The following is a 24,945-nucleotide window of genomic DNA, read 5'->3' as shown; positions in this document are numbered from 1 at the left end:
ATGTCCTCCAGCTCAGAAATGGAACAGGTACGTAATAGAAAAGGGGAGAGGATGGGGAGGTGGGACAAGACCAGGTCAAAAGCTGGTATTCATCTACTAACTACTGCTCAGTATTTCAGCAGATAGTGACAAAAGCAAGTGCTTCATTGTTTCTGCACCTCGATTACTGCAGTGTGCTGCATTACTAATTTTTTTGGCAGAACACATCCTGATCTTTGTGTTCCACTGCCACTCTACAGTCACTGCACTTATAATAAATGCATATAGAGAAAAAGGCCATAGTTACAAAGAATTGTATTTATTTTTTACATGTGTATTTAAGAAGAGAAAGTTTGACCGACTGAAGCTGAGGATCCTTCTGCTTCCTAATGGTGTCTGCTCCACATTCCTTCTGATGTTGCTGCTGCTCTGGAGAGGTACATGCATGATGGATTCCTGATGAGAGCTAGAGAGTAGGCAGACAGAGGAAGGTCAAGACATGAGGGTTCACTGATAATGTTAGACACGGGGAGAGATGATGAGCTTCAATGGCTCCCTGATGAGAGCTAGAAGAGGAAAGAAGAGAGAGAGGCTGTGCAGGATGGCTTCCTGATTTATATTTATTTTCTTTATTATCACCACAAAATGCTGGTAGGGTGCAAAACAATTTCATAAAAATATATACAATCAATAAACCAATATAAAACATTGGCACATTAAAAAACCTATAAAACATTTCATCTCAAATACATGTATGCAGTTTATAACACCCTCTCCTATGATTAATTAAATGTTTACAAATATTTCTTGAAGATGAATTGAGCATAAATCCTGATTCCAATGTGCAGGAATCACACAGTAAAAGTCCATCGCATTGCTCATGGTGGCCTATATTCTGTGGGGAGCTCACAGAAGTGAACGGGTCTGTGACATTGTTAAGCCTTAAAAATAAAAAAGGATATCACCACACTAATTTACAGAATAGGTGCACTTATTCGCATGAATTACATCACAAATTGGCATTTACACATGAATGTTTTAAGTGCTATTCTAAAAAAATTGGTGGACTAGTCACATGGCGCATAAAAGCAAAAATAGGCTGTACCAGTGGGCGAAGCATGGATGTGTCATGGGCATAACAGCAAATGGGCTGCACCGGCGGGCGGAGCATGGATGTGTCATGGCCATAACATCAAATGGGCTGCATCAGTGGGAGGAGCATAGACATGTCATGGGCGTAACAGCAAATGGGCTGCACTGGTGGGCAGAGCTTGGATGTGTCATGGCTGTAACATGAAATGTGTTGCACCAGTGGGAGGAACATGGGCGTGTCATGGGAGTAACAGCAAATAGGCTGTACCAGTGGATATACATGAACATGTCATTATAATTATTATTATTATTTGTTAAAATTGTATCCCACATTTTCCCACCTTTTGCAGGCTCAATGTGGCTTACATATAACCATTAACAGCGTTAGCCAGTTACGGTTTGAACAAATACATAGTATGAATGAATACAAAGTGATATTGTGTTGTAATGAGGTTTATGTGTGGTAGGAAATATTTGGGGGGAACTTAGAAAGGGAAAGGGGGAAGAAGAGTCAGGTAATGTCCGTTATGGTCTTTGGTTATATTGTGTCGCAAGTGACCGGTATTTTATGTTGGGTCATTGGGCATGCTCTTCTGAACAAGTCTGTCTTTAGTGCTTTCCGAAAATGTAGGTGGTCGAGCATGGTTTTTACTGCTTTTGGCAATGAGTTCCATAGTTGTGCGCTTAGGTAGGAAAAGCTGATTGCATAGGTGGATTTGTATTTGAGTCCTTTGCTGGTTGGGTAGTGGTTTAGATATGATTGTACAGATTTTGTGGTCTTTCTAGTTGGCAGGTCAATGAGGTCTGTCATGAATCGCGGTGCCTCGTCGTACATAATTTTGTGAACAGTCGTGCAGATTTTGAAGGTGATGCGTTCTTTGATTGGTAGCCAGTGCAGTTTTTCTCTAAGTGGTTTGGTGCTGTCAAAACGTGTTTTTTCAAATATAAGCCTGACTGCTGTATTTTGGGCGGTCTGAAATTTCTTTATGATTTGATCCTTGCATCCCGCATAGATTCCATTACAGTAATCTGCATGGCTTAATACCATGGATTGAACCAGGTTACAAAATATTTCCCTCGGGAAGAATGGTTTTATGCGTTTGAGTTTCCACATTGAGAAAAACATTTTCTTTATGGTGGCTTTCGCTTGGGTCTCTAGTGATAGGTTATGGTCGATTGTTACTCCAAGAATTTTCAGGCTGTCAGAGACAGGGAGGGTGTATCCTGGGGTGTTAATGTTTGTGGGTTTGAATGTATTGTATTGGGATGAGACAGTGTGTTTTTTTATGTCATGGGCGTTCTGCCTAGCAATACGCACACCTTATAGAATAGTATCCGATGCACAGATTGCAAGGTGCACTTAGGCACCGTTGACCTGGCATAAATTGTTGCACCTAAGTTTCACTACGCCAAAGTGGCTTTGCACTAATGTTCTATATCAAATTATGCGTGCCTTAATGCCATTACAGAATAGGTCAGCGATTCTCACACTCGTCCTGTCCAGTCGGGTTTTCAGGATGTCCTCGATGAATATGCATGAGCTAGATCTGCATACCAAGGAGGCAGTGTATGCAAATATGCATATTCATTGCGGATATCCTGAAAATCTGACTGCTGGGGTTTCCCTAGAGCAGGTTTCAGAATCACTGGACTAGGCACTGGGGAGGGCAGAGGGGATTTATTTATTTATTTAAAATATTTCTAAACCACACTATCATACAATTCTAGTTGATATACAAAGGGAACATACCTAGGAAACGTAGAAATACATATACCGGTAATAATTCATCACAACATATAATTAACATTACACAATGAACATCTTACAGTCCTAAACCAGATTGTCATGCCTTCACCAGTTAAAATTAAAATATAGCACCTATATATGGTATGCCTGATTAAAATCAGTGTTTTTAGCTGTTTTCTGAACTTGAGAATTGAGTTAATACTTCGTAGCTCTATTGGCAAAGAATTCAAAAGCCTCGCCCCTTCAACCTGAAACATGGAAACACGATAGACATCAAGTCTGGCGTGTTTAAAAGTAGGGACATCTAAAAATAGTTTTTCGGCTGAGACAGCAAATTGTGATTTTTCGGCTGAGACAGCAATTGTTGTGCGTGCCTCATTGTTCAATGCTTTGCGAATCAAGGTAAGTACTTTCACTTGAATTCGGAAACCAACTGAACCAAAGCAAGTCTTTTAGCATTGGTGTAATGTATGTGTGACATGAATTCTAAGCGCCTCAATATCATTCTTTGGTGCGACCTCACCTTGAGTATTGCGTTCAGTTCTGGATGCCGTATCTACTACTACTACTTATCATTTCTATAGCGCTACAAGGCATATGCAGCGCTGTACATCATACACAGAAAGACTGTCCCTGCTCAAAGATAAGATAGGTAAACAGAACAATAAGGGTAAGGTAATAAAGAGGAGAGGATAAAAGGACAGGGCAGGTGAGTGGTGGTTAGGAATCAAAAGCAGTGGTAAAGAGGTGGGCTTTAAGTTTGGACTAAAAAATGATATAGCGAGATTAGAAAAGGATTAAAGAACAGCAACCAAAATGACAAAGGGGATGAAACTCCTCTCATATGAGGAAAGGCTGAGCATACACAATGTGAGGGGAAGCAGGGCAGGCAATGCGGCAGAGAACAGCGCTGGAGAAAGGCTTCTGTTGGCGGGGCTTGGGGACCTCCGGCAGCCACACCAGAAGGCCTGAAGCTGAACCCAATTTGGAATCCTGTGTCTGCTCCTCCCCAGCCTCTAAGCGGAGCCCTGGTAGTTAGCACGATCACCCAAGTCCCATCAGGAACAGGAAAGAAACATACCCCGGCACCAGGCCCCCCTTGGAGACCTGGCCTGGTGGAATCTTGCCCCCCCCCCCTTCCCCCTCTCTCGGTGGCCCTGGCGAGTGCCTATCAAGGGTTATAGTAGAGTAGTTCCAGATAAGTGTCACTGCAACATTTCATATTGGCTGCCATTAGGATGCAAAAATATATTTTAGAAAATAATGAGATATTGATATTAGAGACCCGTTCCTCGTTTGGAAATAATATTTTGCACATAAATTTGAAAAAAGATAAAAAAGAAAAAAAAAATAGAGGGTGGGGAAGGTTTTTGGTCAATGATTGAAAATATCACCGTCAGGGTTTTGCTTTAACCAGCCAATATTTCAATGGACAGTTTCCAGGTGACATCTGAGACCTTTTCCTCCTAACTAAAGTGAACTATTTCATCCACTTTAGTGCTGTATTTTTGTCCCCGTGGCCCCACCTAGCTATGCCCCTGCGAGAGAGGCTATGCATAATGAGTCTTTGATGAAACTAAGTGGTGAGAGGAGTAAGGCGAGAGGCTGTACATGACTTCCTGATGAGAGCTGCATGATGAAAGAAGTAAGGATTGAGTCAAAATCTAATTCCTTCTTTTGCAGACCTGCGAGAATCTGATGGAACCTCAGTGACTGAAGGTGAGAACAAGTCTGGCATGGAGTCAGAGGAATGGAATCAGTCAGAAACAAGAAGGTTTGATTAACAGGAGAAAGTAGGAGCATGCTTGGTCTAATATCTGGCCTGCAGCCAGTAGGCGAAGCTTGTCATCCTATCAATTACATTGGTTTGAGTGTACCAAGATGGTGGTGGCTGCATTGGGGAGAATGAAAACCTCTTTGGGTGGACAGGCTTCAGGACATCACACCATCTCCTGTCTATCCAACCTCCTTGATCAGAAACTAGTCATAAAATATTTATTTATTTACATTTGTTATACTGCTAAATGATCCGGAGATATCAAGGCGGTTTACAAAAAGAATGTATAGGCTGGGTAGGCCACAGTACAGAGACAATGGACACAATGAGAGAAAAACTAGATATGTGGGGAGGTAGGTGGTGTTACACAACAATCATTACCTAAAATACAGCAAAAATTTAGAGAATCAAGTTTCCTTGTTAAAATAAAAAAAATTGCTGAACACAACTGGATGGGGGAGAAAAAGTGGTAGAAGGGAGACAACTCGGAGTGAGCTGGGGGGGGGGGGGGGGTCATTCCACAAAGAAGAGACACAATAACATGTAAAGTTACCACATGTAGACATGCTGTCGCTGAAACCACAAAACAGTGGGTTAAGGTTACCATATGTCCGGATTTCCCTGGACATGTCCTTCTTTTACAGCCAGCCCATTTTCTAGGCTGGGCTGGAGGGCAGGCTGGCTGGGGGGCTGGCAGGCTCACCTTCTCCCCCCCCCCCCAAGCCTCAGGGTGCCCTACAGTAACGTGCCCTGGTGGTCAAGTGGCCTCTTTGGGGCAAGAAAGAACTCCGCTCTTTCCTGCCTCCGCTGCTGACCTGTTCACTGCCGCTGTTTCTTCAAAATGGCTGCCCAGACTTCAAGTGGCAGCCTTATGGACTACAGTGTGGCAGGGGTGGGGCTGGGAGGCATTTTATTTTTTGTATCCTCTTTTTTGTCTCCACAAATATGGTAACCCTACAGTGGTTCCAGTGGATATGAGAATGCAGAAAGGCCTATATGGAGTTAGGAGAGAGGCCAGACAAGGCAGCATCATGGAGTACGTAGAAGTACCTTATATCAGATTCTATTGCCAACAGGAAGCCAATGTTGTTCAAATAGGAGAGGAAAGACGTGATCATACTTTTTGGCATTGTAGAAAATCTTCACGGCAGTATTTTGAACAAGTTGCAAGCGGTGGATCTTATAAGTAGGATGTAGGAAGGCTGACTAGCAAGGAGTTACAGTAGTCTATTTGATTAAAGATCAATGCATGGATGAAAGTTTTTAAGGTCTTATTGCTTGGTAAGGGCTAAGAGATCAAATTTTTCTAAGTGCTGAAAACATGCTAGTGATCATAATGGAGATGTGCTTGGAAAAGCTGAGTTTAGAGTCGAAAATCACTCCCAAGGAGCAAACTGAGTCTGTCAGGGGCAGATGAACCACCACCAGAGACAGCTGAACAAACTTCCATAGCACTATCTGGGCAAAGTTGGGAGTTACCTGGTTATTGTCGATTTTCTCTCTGCTAATCGGTTAACTAACCAGACAGTGTCCCCCTCCCTGCTCACTTAACCCAGTTATTGCAGTAAGAATCCTCAGCAAGGGCCCATGGTCCACGGTTCCTATTTAACAATGCAGTCAGTGACTGGCCCTAAATTTGGCCACTAGGTGTCACCAACCTGCAATCACTAGGGTTACCTCTCTTTTCCATCCCCTCCCTCCCCCCCCTTCCCCCAAGATTCCTCCTGCCCTGAGCAATGAAAAACTTGAGCTAGAAATTAGACCCATTGCCACTGAGATGCTGGTCTGGTCTCATAATATGCCATGGTCAGCCATTCGCTGCAAGGGTCAGCGACCACAGGCACAGTATTGTCACACAGTGGAGAGCCATTCCCAAGCAAAGTGGAACATGTCACTCTGCTTCAGAGCAAATTCAGGGTCTGTTTCTTTTACTGTATTTTTTAATTTAATTTTTGTATTTCAAATCTTTTTGTAACAGTACAAAGAATACAATCAAATTTACACAATCTTAGACCATACAATTTAATAGCTATACAACTTGAGGCTTCAGTTCATCTCAAAATATTTAATAGAAAAGTGTCTCTCTTTCTCTGACGAGATACACCCGTTAGAGGTCAACCAAATTTCAGTTTCGGTTTCAGCATCGAAACCGACCCAAAATCTGGGTTTGTGTTTCAGATGAAAATGCCAGTGCATTTTCATCTGATGCCGAACTCCCTCCCCCTCCTCGATGATTCTCCGCGCCCGCATCCCCCTCCCACCACTCACCACCCAAAGGCCCTCCCTGGGCCTACCTTTAAACCTCCTGGTGGTCTAGTGGCTCTTCAGGGCAAGAGTGATCCCAGGTGGCTCTTGCCTCCTCTGGTTCTACAGCCAAAATAGCTGCTGGGACTTCCCGCAGCAGCCTTGCAAGACTGTTGCAGATGGTCCCAGCAGCCATGTTGAGATTGGAACCAGCATAAGCAGTAACAATCTCCAGTCACTCCTGCATATGTTGTTTCCATCTCAATATGGCTGTGGGACCTCATGCGACAGTCTCGCGAGGCTGCCACAGGAAGTCCTGGCAGCCATTTTGGCTGTGAAACTGGCAGGGCCATGAACTACTGTGGATCGCTCTTAATCTGAAGCGCCACTAGACCACCAGGAGGTTTAAATGTAGGCCTAGGGAGGGCCTTTGAGTGATGGGTGGAAGGTGGTGGTGATGGTGAGTGAGCGGAGGAAGGGGGGGGGGGGCACCGAGAATGATTGCGAGAGTTGCAGGCGGAGGGGGGTGTTCGGTTTCAGTTTCAGCTGAAACTACACTGCAAATTTCAGTTCCTGGGTTCCGTTTTGGACAAGTTTCAGTTGCCCTCTAATACCCATCATGGCTTATTTCCACAGGGATCAACGTGGCTCTTCGTGGCATAGCCAACCAGTCAAGCACCTTTGAGGGGGTTGGATTGGCCAGCAAAGCCATTGATGGGAGCCTTGCATCAAATTATCTCCAGAAAGAGTGCTCTCACACTGACAAGGACTATGAGCCCTGGTGGGCCGTGGACCTACTAGACACATACCACGTGGCTTTTGTGGCTATTACCAGCAGAGGAGATTTTGTGAACCAGAGGTTAAACGGGTCAGAGATTCAAGTGTGGGGCGACTGGTATAGCCATCACAGCAGGTGAGGTGTGGTGTCATTGGGCACAGGGTGGCCTCAGGCCTATGTGAAAACAAATAGGGAACTGGCTATGTTATATGAGTTAATGCACATGCGGGACTGTCACGGGCTTTTCACCAGGGAGGCTGTGGTATTTACAGAAGTCTGTCAGTGGGGAAGCATTGTGAAATTTAATGAAGTTTATTACTGGTGAAGAGGAGTCCATGATGTTTGGAGTCTGTGAGTGTGCTGGTAAGTACTATGAGATTTCAAGAAGTTTGTGAACAGGGAAGGGCTGTGAATTCCAGAGAAGTCTCTCAAAATAGAAATAAAACAGAAGACATTTATTAGACTAACTTCATATTAAATCTCTAACTTGAAGAAGGTGTTGCCTTTGAAAGTCAGTCAAAAATGTGTTAAAGTTTGTTCAGATAAAAAGGTATCATCTTATCTTTCTTTTGATTTGTTTTATTTCTATTTATTACCTTTAAAGTGGACTAACATGGCTATCACACTGTTTTATCTAGGGAAGTCTGTGACAGGCACGGGCATAGCTACTGCTGGGCCCAGACCCACTCAGCAGCAGCAGATAACTTCTAGTAGCTCTCCCTCCTCTCATCCCACTGGCGATCTGGCATCTGTCCTGGACTTGGTTATATTGCAGTATCAAATGGTGTTGTAACAAGGTAAAACCATACAAATCCAGTATCAACACCCAAGCATAGCAATGTTCCACAATAATGAAAACATTAATTTTAAGGCTTACTTCCTACTTACAAAAAAAAAATTTTTTTTTGAGAAAATGGAGACCTCAGATTCAACTTAAGTGCTGTCTTTTTTGGACTTATATACTACTACTACTACTTATCATTTCTATAGCGCTACTAGACGTACACAGCGCTGTACACTTGAACATGAAGAGACAGTCCCTGCCCGACAGAGCTTACAATCTAAGGATATACAAACAGGACAAATAAGGGAATTACTAAGGTGGGAATGATAAAATAAGGGTTCTGAACAAGTGAATAAGGGTTAGGAGTTAAAAGCAGCATCAAAAAGGTGGGCTTTTAGCTTAGATTTGAAGACGGCCAGAGATGGAGCTTGACGTACCGGCTCAGGAAGTCTATTCCAGGCATATGGTGCAGCAAGATAAAAGGAACAGAGTCTGGAGTTAGCGGTGGAGGAGAAGGGTGAAGATAAGAGAGATTTACCCAGTGAACAGAGTTCCCGGGGAGGAATGTAGGGAGAGATGAGAGTGGAGAGGTACTGAGGCGCTGCAGAGTGAATGCATTTATAAGTCAATAAGAGGAGTTTGAACTGTATGCGGAAACGGATAGGAAGCCAGTGAATTGACTTGAGGAGAGGGCTAATATGAGCATAACAACACTGGTGGAATATTAGTAGTGCGGCAGAATTTTGAACAGATTGAAGAGAAGAGAGATGGCTAAGTGGGAAACCTGTGAGAAGCAAGTTGCAATAGTCTAAGCGAGAGGTGATAAGAGTGTGGATGACGGTTCTGGTAGTGTGCTTAGAAAGGAAAGGGCGAATTTTGGTGATTATAAGAAACGACAGGTTTTAGCAGTCTGCTGAATATGTGCAGAGAAGGAGAGGGAGGACTCTTTGAAAGTCTTTGTCACTATTTAAATATTACGTTATTTTGAAATCACATTTAAGTTTTGCACATTATATTTAAAAATAGTTTTTTGGAGACTAATGAAAGAAACTGAACACCGGCATTGCTCTATACAGAGCTTGAAGTGTCAGAGGTTGGTTCCTTGGAATCTGAGGTCTCCATTTTCTCCACAAAAATTTAAAAAACATTTTTTTGTAAGTAGGGCATAAGTCTTAAAATTCATGTTTTCATTATTGTGGAACATTGCTGTGTTTAGGTGTAGATATTCAATTTGTATGATCTCTCCTGAACTCTCAACCCTCCTCCCCTTTCACCCATGTATTTTTTAAAATGTTCACTTCCAGAGGTCGCCGGCAGCTAGCAATGACTCATACACGCTGATCGGGCAAGCCCCAGAGCCTTCCTTCCGACCCAACTTCCTGTTTCCACATAGGTGGGACCATGCCAGAGGGAAGGCTATGGGGCTGTCACAAGATGTGTGTGAATCATTGCGCACTGCCGGCAACCTCCAGAAAGGAAGTTTTAAATGATACCATGGTGGGGGGGGGGGGGGGGGGAGGCAGGGGTTGAGAGACTAGGAGAGATGCCAGATGACCAGTAGGGGAGGAAAAAGAGATGCCAGACTGCAGGCGGGAAGGCAATGGAGATAAAAGTTCGTGTCCACCCAAAATTGGCCTTCTGGCTAAGCCACTGAATAGAAGGTTGTGATTTCACAGAATTTTGGCATGGGGGAGGGGCATTGAATTATTATAGAGCATTGTGATTTGGAAGTCAGCATTCTTACAGAAGTCTATGGCTGACCATCCTCAACTTCTAGATGAAGAAAAGGTTAATTCCCCCAGTTCGTGCTCTCCACATATTCACCCCTTGTCTCTTTCCCTCTAGGTGTGCCACCATCTTCTCCATTGGCACTGGGGAAACCAGGTTCTATCCTTGTGGTGGGTTGAAAGGGCGCTATGTGGCCGTGGTCATTCCTGGGCGCAGAGAGTTTCTGACTCTTTGTGAAGTTCAGGTCTTCACCCTGCCCCTACCAGGTGAGCCTTTTCAATTTTCTTGCAGTGGACACCATAGGATGCCACAATCACTCTTTCAGTCATAATTCTGTTCGCCGTATCTAAAAATATATAGCAGAATTAGAAAAGGTGACCAAAATGATTAAGGGGGTAGAATAACTCTCCTATAAGGAAAGGCTTACGAGGCTACGGCTCTTCAGTTGGAGAAGAGACAGCTGAGGGAGGATATGATAGAGGTCTACAAAATCCTGAGTGGAGTGGAACGGGTAAGTGTGAATCGATTGTTTATTCTGTCAAAAAGCGCAAAGTAGATGACGGCAGAAAAAGACCTGCACGGTCCATCCAGTCTGCCCAACAAGACAATCTCATATGTGCTACTTTTTGTGTATACCCTACCTTGATTTGTACCTGTCCTCTTTAGGGCACAGACCGTATAAGTCTGCCCAGCACTAGCCCCGCCTCCCAACCACCAGCCCCGCCTCCCACCACCGGCTCTGACACAGACCGTATAAGTCTGCCCAGCACTAGCCCCGCCTCCCAACCACTAGCCCCACCTCCCACCACCAGCTCTGGCACAGACCGTATAAGCAAAGACTAGGGGATGCACCATGAAGATACAGGGAAATAATTTTAAAACAAATAGGAGATCTGGGTGGGTTGAAGTGAGACTCAGACTTCAATGGCAACTCCAGTCTTTGAGGAACAAGACCAGAGCCAGGCAGACTTCCACAATCTGTGCCCCTAAAATGACAAGGACAGACCAAGTTCAAGTATGCATATGTAGTATCACATCATACCATATGCTAGAAGTTTATCTTGTTGGGCAGACCGGATGGACCATGCAGGTCATTATCTGCTGTCATTTACTATGTTATATGTTAATATGTAGTTTGGAAGGGGGGAAAAGTGAGAGGAGGAGGCAGTGGCATAGCTACGTGGGGCCTGAGGGGGCCGGGGCCCCCGCAGATACACCCCAGGACCCCCCTCCCGGCGAACCCGCCCCCGCTGCCGCCTACCTTTACTTTTGCTGGCGGGGGATCCCACTCTCCGCCAGCCGACGTCTTCTCAGTCCTTCCTGCTCTTCAATTTGTTTGCTGACGTCCTGCACGTAATTGTACGTGCAGGACGTCAGCAAGGCGGGGGATCCCACTCTCCGCCAGCCGACGTCTTCTCAGTCCTTCCTGCTCTTCAATTTGTTTGCTGACATCCTGCACGTAATTGTACGTGCAGGACGTCAGCAAACAAATTGAAGAGCAGGAAGCGACTGAGAAGAAGACGTCGGCTGGCGGGGAGTGGGATCCCCCGCCAGCAAAAGTAAAGGTAGGCTGCAGCGGCGGCGGGTTCGCGGCGGGAGGGGGGCGGCAATGTCGGCGGTGGGGGGGGCGGCGCCGGGGGGAGGGCTAAAATGTGCCCCCTCCCCCGGGCTCTGGACCCCTCCCCCACGGAAGGCTGGCTACGCCCCTGGGAGGAGGAAGGATTGGGTTTCACAGTGGAGTTTGTGGAAGGAGAATGGAGCAGGATAAAGCCAAGGGGCACAAATCCACTTACCTCAGGGCCAGAATAAGGTCAGCTGGTGCCCCTCTGCCTTTCCATTGCTTAACTGACAAGACATTAAGAGGTAGATGCACTAAACGTTTTTCATCGTTAAATGAGCCCTCAGGGAAGAATTTCCTATCCTTTCCATGCACTTAAGCCTATTTTCCGACGACAGTAGCAGCTAACAAAAACGGAATGGAGATGAGCAATTAGTGTGAAAACCCCATTGAAACGACATGCACTAACCTTTTCCGATTGCCTTTACGCAGGAAAAAGGCAGGAAAACTAACGAGAGGTCTGGACCTCTCGTTAGGACAGCTCCGTGGCAGGAAAAAGTGTTAAGTGAAAAAATAAACAAACTTTGAGCCAATCCCAGCGCATTAGCATAGCTAAAAGCGCTGTGATTGGTCCAAAGGACCTCAGAAAACACATAAAAAAATAAAAATAAAAAAAGGATCGGGAGGGGGCAAGGGCGCTCATCAGGAGCGTCCTGTACGGACGGCCTTGCCCCCCCCCCCCCGCTCCCCACTTTCCGCCGCTCCCCCCACCCCGAAAAAGCAAACTTCTAGAAGCCCCTGCCCCCCTCCCTTCCTCACTACTCTCTCACCTCAGCTCCGCCTCCCGACATCCTCCATCCGTGCCCCGCCCCCTTTTGGGGTCGTCGCCGCCATTCCCCTCCTCCATCGGGCCCCCCTTCCTCTTACCGGGCCCGTGCAGCGCCTCTCTCCTCTGTCCGAAGGCGCTGCACGGGCAAGAAGAAAGCTGAATCAGCTGATGCCTGCCTTCGCGATGGCGCGTCTTTCTTCTGCTGCGCCCGCCCCTGTCTGACGTCAGTAACCTACGTAGGTTACTGACGTCAGACAGGGGCGGGCCCAGGAGGAGAAAGACGCTCTATCGAAGCTAGGCGAAGGCAGGCATCAGCTGATTCAGCTTTCTTCTTGCCCGTGCAGCGCCTTCGGACAGAGGAGAGAGGCGCTGCACGGGCCCGGTAAGAGGAAGGGGGGCCCGATGGAGGAGGGGAATGGCGGCGACGACCCCAAAAGGGGGCGGGGCACGGACGGAGGATGTCGGGAGGCGGAGCTGAGGTGAGAGAGTAGTGAGGAAGGGAGGGGGGCAGGGGCTTCTAGAAGTTTGCTTTTTCGGGGTGGGGGGAGCGGCGGAAAGTGGGGAGGGGGCAGGGGCTGCTAGAATTTTGCTTTTTCGGGGTGGGGGGAGCGGCGGAAAGTGGGGAGCAGCGGGGGGGGGGCAAGGCCGTCAGTACAGGACGCTCCTGATGAGCGCCCTTGCCCCCTCCCGACCCTTTTTTTTTATTTTTGTTTTTATTTGGGAGCCATGTGCTTGCGATTTGACTGTGTTTTGACTGTTTGTGGCATGCGCAGAGCAGCTAACATAACGCTTGGCTGCTCTGCGCATGATTTGGGGGCCGATTAACGATGTGTATTGTGATTCTTTGATACATTGTACGTTTCACTACCGATCTCAGCATGTGTGACTTTTTTTTTTGGTGCATTTTTCGTTATTTTAAAATCGTTAGGGACTTTAACGATTTAGATTTTTTTACGTTTGGTTGCTGCATCTGCCTCTAAGACTCAGTAAGTGCTGATAAATATCATTATTGTACGAAACAAAACATCATATATATATTTATAATGATTAGAAAAACACCAAAATTCATGCTGGATAATGGGTGTGGCAGACGGCAGTGAAAGAGTTAAGGGCATGATAGCTAGGGGAAAAAACATTGTACTGCCCCCCCCCCCCCCCCAATGCTCTGAGCATCTGCTTATTTTGCTTAATGGTTAATCCAGGGCTGACTTACCTGAACCAAGTGGTAAAATGGTTGGAACTGGCACAGGCGAAAGATACTAATTTCAGCAAAAGAACACAGAATGACCCGTATTAAGGCTACTGTTATGTTAACAGAATTTTCAAAGGTAGATTGATGTGGCTGAAAAATCTCCTCCTTTGTCTGGCTAAATGTTTGCATCTTCACAGTGTCTGTGCCTGGAGGAGTTTGTGGGATGCAAGGGTGGGTGGGTGGGGGCGATCTTACCAACAGTCCAAGTCTGGATTTTGAACTTCATGGGGATGGGCAGGACAGACTGGAATAAGAAGCCAGTTAGCAGCAATATTTGGGCAGCTGCAAACACTCATGCCTAACATTAGGTACGGAAATGCAGACTTACATTAGTACTCTACAACCGTGGGTCTGTGTGGAACTGCCAATAAAGAATTTGTGATTAGTTCACATCCTCAACAGGCTCTCTTGAACTCAACTAGACGTAAAAGCTTTCTTTTTTTGCTGCCCCGTCCTTATGAAATTCTTTACCCCCTTTCCATTCGAGCTGAACAGTCTCTTAAAAAATTTAAATCTGCCTTATAAACTTGGCTGTTCCATCCTGCGTTTGATCATTCTTAATCAGGTTGCAATCTCATATCACTGGGTTTATGCTTCTTCAGTCTTTCTTTCTTTACCCTCTTCCCCTCCTTCTCAACCCCTCCTTCCCCCATCCTAACTTGTTTTCTTCTTCCCTTCCCTGTCTCTACAGTCACATCTTTTCTTTTGCTTTCCCTGCTTTTCCTTTGGTCTGATTATTCCTGCTCTTTCCTGTCAGAAATTTGTCATTTCTTTTTTTCAATAAGCTTTGTATTTTTAGATTGTAAACCGCCTTGATCTGCAAGTTAGCAAAGATGGTACAGCAAGTGTAATTAAACTATAAACTATCCCAGCGCCTACATTTCGGGGCTATTTCTTGAATTTACCCCCATTGTGGATTGTTTTTACAGGGACCAACATAGCTCTTCTCGGCACAGCCAACCAGTCCAGTACAGCTCAGAGCTTCTCTGAGGCCGGCAAAGCAATCGACGGGAGCCTAGCATCCAACTATTCTCAAGGACAGTGCTCTTCCACGGACTATGAATACCAGCCCTGGTGGGCAGTGGACTTGCTGGACACGTACCCTGTGACCTTCGTGGCCATTACTAACAGGGGAGATGCTGTGAGCGAAAGCATAAGTGGGGCGGAGATTCAAATCTGGGATACCTGGAATAACGTTCACAGCAAGTGAGTGGTGCTGATGGGGAACTGGCTCTATCATATGAATTAATGTCTATAGGCCCGACATTCAACCGGCGGGAGGCAGCCCATATAAGTGCCACGATTGGTGCTGATCCCGGATGTTCAATGCCGGCCTGTTTCTGGTGACCAACATTGAATATCCCTTTTTTTTTTTGTCTGGCTCAAACCTAACCGGCTAATACCGTTACCTCTAAGCTGATTGGGAATCTTCCATCCACAGTCCTGGCCGTGGTGGGTACTGTTTCACTATCAAATTTTCAATAGTGAGAGACAGGCAAGCTCTGCAGGACACCAGGGAACCTGCCTATCCCTAGTGATTGAAAACAGAATATTGAAACACTGCTCCAGCGCCCCCTACTGGCAGCAATGCAGTTGGAGGACTCCCGCTCAACTTAGAGGGTACAGTGCCGGCTAAGTGAATATTCAGTTCCGGCCGGTTAAATTTATAGCAGGCAAAGATAGGACTGCTATTTATGCAGTCTGATTTGCCCGATAAACTTAGCCGGTCAGCACTGAATATTCACGATACAGCCGGTTAGCCGCTATGGGCCAGATTCTATATATGACGGTTTAAAAATCCACGCAGAAAACATTTCCATCTAAGCGTATTCTATAAGATTTAGGCACAGTATGTAGAAATACGCTTAGTTGGTATCTCAGCGCCTAAAACTGTGCACCTCTATTTACACCAATAAGTAATGCCACACTGGGAAAAGACCAAGGGTCCATCGAGCCCAGCATCCTGTCCACGACAGCGACCAAACCAGGCCAAGGGCACCTGGCAAGCTTCCCAAACGTACAAACATTCTATACATGTTATTCCTGGAATTGTGGATTTTTCCCAAGTCCATTTAGTAGTGGTTTATGGACTTGTCCTTTAGGAAACCATCTAACCCCTTTTTAAACTCTGCTAAGCTAACCGCCTTCACCACGTTCTCCAGCAACGAAGTCCAGAGTTTAATTATGCGTTGGGTGAAGAAAATCTTTCTCTGATTTGTTTTAAATTTACTACACTGTAGTTTCATCGCATGCCCCTAGTCCTAGTATTTTTGGAAAGCGTGAACAGACACTTCACATCCACCTGCTCCACTCCACTCATTATTTTATATATACAAAATTGTGCCCTATCCTGAGATGTGTGCACAACTGAATTTTAGCGTCGAAAAGGAAAATCTTATCCCAGTTGTGTATGCCATTATAATATTAAGACTGGATTACTGTAATACACTCTAGAATGGTCTGACTACAAAGGGTCTGCACCAGCTCCAATTGATTCAGAATGCTGCAGCAAGACTCATAGAAGGTAGCAAGTGACATAACCACATCACACCATTTTTGCAAAAACTTCATTGGCTACTAGTACAATACAGGGCTAAATTTAAAACTCTATGTCTGATCTTCGAGGCCCTTAAAGGAAATGGCCCCAATTACTTGAAGAACAGGATGACCCTCTACACACCTCCAAGAACACTAAGGTCCTCCCAAGGAGTATCCCTAACCACACCCTCTCCAAAAGACATTACATGATGTGATACCCACAAGCGAGCCTTCTCCGGAGTAGCCCCCACACTCTGGAATGCACTCCCTGAAAGGCTCACACATTCCCAAGGAGTAATACAGGCTGCACATATTGCACAATGAAAAAGTGGCGTAAATCAATGGGTCATATTTTATAACAACGTGTGTAAATTTGGGAACACCCACAAAATACCCATTTCCCTGCCCATGGCCATGCCCCTTTTGAATTGTTCGCTTTAGAATTTAGGTGTTCATTACAAAATACGCTTAGCGAGTTATGCGTGTAAATTCTAATTATTGCCAATTACTGCTCATTATTGCTTAAGTGCTGTTAAAAACACTGACTGGCTTGTTAAGCCAATTAAGTTACCCACGTTGTTATGGAATACACTTAGATTTCAGCACGTAACACTAGGTGTGATATATAGAATCCGGCAGTATTCGCAAGGTTAAATAGAGCTGAATATCGAGGGGATATGTGACTGGCAAAGAAGCCCGTTACTAGGGAGGTCTTCAATGTTTGGGAACATCTAGGACTGTGGACACGTGAGTTTTAGAAAAGTCCGTGAAGAAGGAAAAGGTATGAATCTGACTGTGGAAGTGCAGTAAGTGTTTGAAAAGTCTGTGAAGGAAGGGGTGTGAATTTCAAAGAAATGTGGGATTGTTGGGAGACTTAGGGGGGTAATTTGCTACAGGTCATCTAAAGTTAGCCAAGTTCGAATTCTATATCAGCAATTATCCTTCCTATAGTTATTGAATGACTGATGACGTGCATGGTTTTACTTTCCTATTTTTTTTCTTAAATTTGGAGTTCCTTTCATCTTAACTTATTTAATTTATGTAAACAGGAGCGGTATAACAAATGATAATAAACAGTAATTGCTGTTATAAGAATAGTAACATAAAATTGAAGTTATGCACCTAACTTTAGCTCAATGGTTGATACGAATGCTAGTATCAGTTAGACACATAACTGCCAGTATTCTAGAACCCGTGTGCATAAGTGCTAGACACGCCCCTGACCCGCCCATGCCCCTCCCAGGTCCACACCCCCTTGCAGTGGTGCACCATGATTTTGCGCTCACAATTTATAGAATCCCAACCAAGGGCAGTTACTTGTGTAAATGCTAATTAGCAGCTGATTTAACAAGTTATGCATATAACCTACCACAATTCTATAACTTGCTTGCACAATTTTTATGCACAAGATCATAGAATTAAGGCGTTAGTAGATTTGGGAGAAATCTGGCTGAGCACGTGGTCTGATTAGTTAACAATATCTCTAGCAGTGGCGTAGCCAAGGGTGGGCCTGCGCCCACCCAGTAGCAGCACACCTATGATGTGGCTGGCAGGGATTCCCAAGCCCCACCTGCTGAAAACTCCCAACAACTGTGTCTCCTGCATAGCTTGTAAATAGATCTTCGCCTGCTCGCACTGGCCCCACAGCCTTCCCTTTGACGTATTCCCACCTGTGCGGAAACAGGAAGTTGCATCAGTGGGAAGGCTGTGGGGCCAACATGAGCAGTGCATACAAGTTGCTTGCTGCTGGTGAAAATCTGTTATTTAAAAGGTTGCGGGAGAGGGGAGGATGTTCGAGAGACCACATGGCATGCAGGTGAGAGGAGAGACCAAATCACCTCTGGGACAGGGTTCTTCTGCCCACCCATCTTGGGCCCAGGCCCACCTAAAATTGGGTGTCTGGCTACACCCCTGATCTCTAGATGGGGGAGAGGCAATGACTTTTGATTAGGAGGGCAAGAGTTGGTAGCTAAGTCTACAGCCAATGACCCTTAGCTCCAAAAAACTATAATGTTCATTGTCTCATCTCATCCTCTTTCCCTCCAGGTGTGGCACTGTCATCTCCATGGGTGCCGGGGAAACCAGCTTCTTCTCTTGTGGTTCAGTGAAAGGGAGATACGTGGCCGTGGTCATTCCTGAAATCTCTGGGTTCCTGACCCTGTGTGAAGTCCAGGTCTTCACCCTACACCCACCTAGTGAGTCTTTACACTTCTTGTGCATGGTCACTATAGGATGCCTCCCAGGGGCAGTTCTATCATTAAGCATGGTGAGGCACTCGCCTCAGGCGGAACATTTTTAGGGGCAGCAGTATGGACGATATGGTCAGCAGAAACATGAAAAGAGAGTGGAGAGACTTGTTGACCTGAACATGTATACCCTGGAGGAAAGGAGAACAGGGGTGATATGATACAGACGTTCAAATATTTGAACGGTATTAATCCGCAAACAAACCTTTTCCCTAGATGGGAAGGCGGTAGAACTCTTAGAGGACATGAAATGAGATTGAAGGGGGGAAGACTCAAGAAAAATGTTAGGAAGTATTTTTTCACAGAGTGGTGGATACTTGGAATGCCCTCCCACGGGAGGTGGTGGAGATGAAAAGGTAACAAGAATTCAAAAAATGCATGAGATAAACATAAAAGAACCCTGTTCAGAAGGAATGGATCCTCAGAAGCTTAGCGGAGATTGGGTGGCAGAGCCGGGGCTAGTGCTGGGCAAACTTCTACGGTCTGCGTCCTGAAAAGGGCAGATACAAATCAAGGTCAGGTATACACATAAAGTAGCACATATGAGTTTATCTTGTTGGGCAGACTGGATGGACCGTACAGGTCTTTCTCTGCCATCATCTACTATGTTACTATGTAGAGTAATACTGTTAAACATAAGCAGTATTTGTATGGGTGAGCGTCTGCCCTAGGTAACTGCTTTCTCTTGCCTAATGGCTGGACTAGTTCTGCTCATCTCACAAAATTAAGTGTATAGGTGCAGTCAATTAAACAGCAAAGCCACTAAATTATTTTCAATCCCTCTCATTAAGCCGTGCACAATATAAGCACCATTTTTTAAAAATTGTGCCTGTTTTGGAGGATGTGAAAAAGCCAACAGAAAAATAATTTTGAAGTCAATATTCACCCATTTTGAGGACTGTTTTGATAAAGCTCACAGGTTCTGGGCTGGTCTGGTAACAAGAAGAAGGAGAAATTAGGTCTTACCTGATAATTTTCTTTCCTTAAGTCCTACCAGAACAATCCAGAGTGCAACCCAACTACAGTTTTTTCCCATATAATAGTTGTTACACACGTTTAAAAGTTCACGCTAATGTATGTTTATTTTTTTTTCACTTAATGCAAATCTTTGCAGTTTTTTCACACCTAAATCCTGGGAACACCCTAACCCACCCATGCCCCCATCTGAGTTGCAGACGAGAGAATTTAGGCATGCAGAACAGCACATAGGCAAATCCGTGTATGTCCTAATTATTATAAGTACATAAGTAATGCCACACTGGGAAAAGACCAAGGGTCCATCGAGCCCAGCATCCTGTCCATGACAGCGGCCAATCCAGGCCAAGGGCACCTGGCAAGCTTCCCAAACGTACAAACATTCTATACTTGTTATTCCTGGAATTGTGGATTTTTCCCAAGTCCATTTAGTAGCGGTTTATGGACTTGTCCTTTAGGAAACTGTCTAACCCCTTTTTAAACTCTGCCAAGCTAACCGCCTTCACCACATTCTCCGGCAACAAATTCCAGAGTTTAATTACACGTTGGGTGAAGAAAGATTTTCTCCGATTTGTTTTAAGTTTACCACACTGTAGTTTCATCGCATGCCCCCTAGTCCTAGTATTTTTGGAAAGCATGAACAGACGCTTCACATCCACCTATTCCACTCATTATTTTATATACCTCTATCATGTCTCCCCTCAGCCGTCTCTTCTCCAAGCTGAATAGCCCTAGCCTCCTTAATCTTTCTTCATAGGGAAGTCATCCCATCCCCGCTATCATTTTAGTCGCCCTTCGCTGCACCTTTTCCAATTCTACTATATCTTTCTTGAGATGTGGCGACCAGAATTGAACACAATACTCAAGGTGCGGTCGCACCATGGAGCGATATAATGGTATTATAACATCCTCACACCTGTTTTCCATACCTTTCCTAATAATACCCAACATTCTATTCGCTTTCTGAGCCGCAGCAGCACACTGAGCAGAAGGTTTCAGTGTATTATCGACGACGACACCCAGATCCCTTTCTTGGTCCGTAACTCCTAACGTGGAACCTTGCATGACGTAGCTATAATTCGGGTTTTTTTTTCCAAATGCATCACCTTGCACTTGCTCACATTAAACATCTGCCATTTAGCCGCCCAGTCTCGTAAGGTCCTTCTGTAATTTTTCACAATCCTCCCGCGAATTAACGACTTTGAATAACTTTGTGTCATCAGCAAATTTAATTACCTCGCTAGTTACTCCCATCTCTAAATTATTTATAAATATATTAAAAAGCAGCGGTCCTAGCACTGACGCCTGAAGAACCCCACTAACTACCCTTCTCCATTGTGAATACTGCCCATTTAATCCCACTCTCTGTTTCCTATCCTTCAACCAGTTTTTAATCCACAATAGGACATTACCTCCTATCCCCTGACCCTCCAATTTCCTCTGTAGCCTTTCATGAGGTACCTTGTCAAACGCCTTTTGAAAATCTAGATACACAATATCAACCGGCTCCACTTTAAATTGCCATTTAAACACCAATTAACAGCTCATTATTTAGTTTGGGCACCATTTATAGAATCCAGGGTATAATGTATAATATTGTATAAGTAACCCATGTAAATGTGAGCCCTGTTCATGTTGCACCCAGACTCTACCTATGCGTACATGGATCTGTCAGATATACACTATGCAAGATATGTGCATTTACAGAAATGTGTTTAAGTGGAATCTTTTTATTTTATTACATTTGTACCCCGCGCTTTCCCACTCATGGCAGGCTCAATGCGTCAGGCAATGGAGGGTTAAGTGACTTGCCCAGAGTCACAAGGAGCTGCCTGTGCCGGGAATCGAACTCAGTTCCCCAAGGACCAAAGTCCACCACCCTAACCACTAGGCCACTCCCTTGGCATTCGTGTGTGTGAACGCATGCATGCACATATGTGCCATTATTATAATTATGTGCATAATCTGCTTTATAGAATTATACTCATATGTATTTTATACGTAAAAGGCTCAACATTCAGCAATGTTTTAATAAAATACTAGGGGGTTATTTGAATGCACAGAACTAAATGTTTCTTTTCATACAAACTTATTATTTGGGGGGGGGGGGGGGGGGGTCTGTGTGTGTTTTTTTTAATCAACAGTCCAGAAGACCGTGCTGCGTGTGGTTTTAGCATCTGCAGTGGGAAATGCTTTGGAGACTCCTGAAAGCCAGGACTTGGTTCTGAGGAACGTAAGCCAGCTCCCATCTTATGCTTTTTCCAGGGTCTCCTATCCATCTCTCTTTTCTCTCCCCATATCCACCATGATTCCTTCTGTTTCCCATCCAACATATCCCCTGTGTCCCTGTCTCCTCCCCCCCCCCCCCCCCCCCCCCAATGTTCAGTACTTTCCTCTGTGTCCCCATACTACTACTAATCATTTCACTAGCACTACTAGACATATGCAGGTACTTTCTCTGTCCCCGGAGGGCTCACAATCTAAGGGGCCCTTTTACTAAATGAATGGGTGGTGGTAAGTGCTCCCTCCAGCATGGCCACAGAGTAAATACAATTTTACCACATGGCCCTTTCAATTATCAGCCTTTTTTTTTACCCGCTGCGGTAAAAAGGGCCCTGGTGTGCAGCAGAAACAGCAGAGCCCTTTTTACCCACAGCTGGGTAAAAGGGTCCTTAAGGGGTTTTTTTGTACTTGGGGCAATGGAGGGTTAAGGGGCCAAGGGTCACAAGAAGCTGCAGTGGGAATTGAACCCAGGCTGCCATCCTCAAAGCCTGCTGCACTAACCATTAGGCTACTCCTCCATCCCCATCCCATCTCATGTCCAGCATCACCCCTCTATGTCCCTGTGTCCAGCTTCTACTCTTCTGCCTTTTCTCCTGCACCCTTCACCCAAGGGGCCAGTATCTCTCCTTCTCTCACCCCTGCCTCTTTACCCATAGTACATCTTTCTCCCTTGGTGGGTCTATTGTCTCTCCCCACTTCCCCCATCTTGTCTCTCTTTTCCCTCCACCCACCCTCAGTCCCCTCTCTCTCCCACCATGGGCTCAGTGTCTTTCCCTCTCTCCTCATGAAGCTCTCTTATTCCCTTCACTCCCTCCTTTTGGCATATCTCCCTCATCCCCCCCCACCCCACACACACACACATTTTTGCATCTCTCTCCACTGCAGTCTGGCATATTTTTATCCCTTCCCTTTCTTCACCTCCAGGTGTGGTATTCTCTTTCCCTTCTCTTCTCTCCGTGATCAACCTCCAACCTTCCCCATGAGCCGCTGGCAGCATCAGGCTTGACAGCACATTGCCTCTTGCTGAGCCCCAGAAGCAACTCCTTCTGCTACATCCCACATCTTCTGACACAATTTCCTGTGTGCAGGTAGGTGGGATGTGAGAGAAGAAACTCTTTTGGGGCCAGCCAGAGGTAGCGTTTAATTATTGACACTGGTGGCCTGTTCGGCTGAAATTGAAACAAAGCTAGATACCAAATTTGGATCGGTTTTGGGGCCAAAACCAAACTTCAGTCAGCCTCTATTTCAGGCTAAGAAGCATACAAAGCACTAAGCAGTTTACAATAATATAAAAAAAAAAAAAAGAACAGAATTATAATATTCAAAACAGCATAAGCAGTAGGAAGATCACGGAAGAAGAACAAAGACAGAGGGAACCTCACCAGCTGAACCACCCAGCTGCAAATGTAAGGAACAAGGGCAAGTGAGGCTACAGCCCTGCACAGGTTCAGACAGTATCAATTAGGTGGTTGCATCTGAATCTTCAGGACTCCCAGGTACCGAAGAAGAAGAAAAAAACCAAAAAGATCAACTCTGCTTTAAATTTGATCGCCCTGTCTCTTTCTTTGTTGCTAACATCAGCTTCTCCCTCTTTTTCAGCTTGAGGCTCATATTGAAACACATTTCGCCGCTGACACCTTCAACCTGACCCGGGGAGGTTACCATATCGAAAGTCAAGGTGACCGGAAAACATCTACTGTTATGGATTTATTGGGGTGAAGAAGGCATAGTTGCTCAGTCCATCATCTTTCAGCACAAGAATATGGTGGTTTGGGGGGGGGGGGGGGGGGGCGAGGAGGATAAATGATGCTAAAGGTTAGGCAAGAAAAGTGCCTCTGGCCACAGATGGAACCACAAGGTGGAGACAAAATGCAGAAACAGAAGTATTTAGTCAGAGAGCCGACACGGTCCACCTTTTGGTGTATGCCTGTATCAAGGGTCAGTGAAAGGTACAGCAAACGTTTTCTTTACAACTCTGAGCCACTGCTAGTACTACTTGTTGCCATGCAGAGATTTCAAATTCTATTCTCACTTGTGGCAAAGAATATGCCTGCAGAATGAACCATAAAGTGAAAACACCTATGCCCAGATCTTAAATTTAACCCTTAACTCAACAGGCAGCCAATGCAAAGCTTTGAGAGGTGGCAATATGATCAAAGCAAGAGTTATGAATATCAACCTTCTCATGTTTCTGCTTGAACAGCTCCAGCGGTCAAAGAGGAAACCAAGACCCAGGACTGCCTTGGCATCTGAAACAATCCGCTTCGCTTTTTGCAGTTCCTTGACTTCCGGAGCGCTGGGGGGGGGGGGGGGGGGGGGGGGGGGGGTGTGACGACAGCGGTTTTCAGTCGTCATGTAACAATCATATTAAAAGGGCCAAAAAACTGACGTACGAGTGCGTTACATTCTTGCAAATGTGACAAGGACTGCAGCTGGAATAATGTGATTTTGCCAGTTCAGTTAGGGGTCCAATATTCAGTGCTACTTAATAGTTATCACCGAGGGGTCAGAGTTGGATTTTCAGCAGCAAATAACCAGATCGTGCTGCCAAAAATTCAGGTAGATGGCTGTGGCACTATGCCATCAGTGTCTGGAGGACATATGCAGGAGTTAACACAGGTACTGCCACAGTTCAGTGGCGGTGCCCAGCTGGGTTAACTCAGGGCAAAGGCTACCCTACGTTAACTGCTATCTACGAACCATACTGCACCAGATGTAAGGTCCTGTTTACTAATGTGCACTAGCATTTTTAGTGCATGCTAAAAATTAGCACACACTTAACAGTGTTACGCCCACAGAAATATTATGAGCATCTACATGGTTAGCACACGCTAAAAACACTAATGCGCCTCTAGTGTACCCCGACAGAACCCAGCCCTGCACATCTAGGCACAAAGGGACTTACGACTTAGAAAGCATCTGAACCAAGAAATCACAAAATACAGACAAGAAAAAGGAGGAAGAGATCCAGACTAGTTTTGCTAGTCTCAGCCCACACATGCCCTGAAGCTCCAGCGCTATTTTCCTGTAGGCTTAGTCCAGCTTCAGGTTTTCAACCCAGTGTGTCCTGGCAAAAATCTAAATACATTGAACAGACAGGACAAGACGTCAACACGTGATTCTGTTTATTTCCAA

General features: G+C 45.3%; 1 protein-coding gene across 1 annotated transcript; it reads left to right on the top strand.

The window, feature by feature from the left end:
- Positions 1–24,076, top strand: LOC115464345. Its single transcript, XM_030194734.1, has 10 exons — positions 1–27; positions 323–416; positions 4,502–4,537; positions 7,476–7,752; positions 10,247–10,395; positions 14,698–14,974; positions 18,353–18,501; positions 21,672–21,760; positions 23,410–23,488; positions 24,014–24,076. The coding sequence occupies exons 1-10, from the start codon at positions 1–3 to the stop codon at positions 24,061–24,063; spliced, it is 1,227 nt and encodes a 408-aa protein (XP_030050594.1). The 3' UTR covers positions 24,064–24,076.
- Positions 24,077–24,945: the final 869 nt, after the last annotated feature.

This window comes from Microcaecilia unicolor, chromosome 3 (assembly GCF_901765095.1).
Source record: "Microcaecilia unicolor chromosome 3, aMicUni1.1, whole genome shotgun sequence".
NCBI lineage: Eukaryota > Metazoa > Chordata > Amphibia > Gymnophiona > Siphonopidae > Microcaecilia > Microcaecilia unicolor.
Note: the sequence above shows the minus strand (reverse complement) of the source record. Positions and strands in the feature narration are given on the sequence as shown.

Excerpts from the sequence above, each read along its gene's own strand:
- LOC115464345 (XM_030194734.1), top strand. The coding sequence starts at position 1 with ATGTCCTCCAGCTCAGAAATGGAACAG. Across the intron at positions 28-322 it reads CCAGCTCAGAAATGGAACAG|AAGAGAAAGTTTGACCGACT; the intron begins GTACGTAATAGA and ends TGTGTATTTAAG. Across the intron at positions 7,753-10,246 it reads TGGTATAGCCATCACAGCAG|GTGTGCCACCATCTTCTCCA; the intron begins GTGAGGTGTGGT and ends CTTTCCCTCTAG.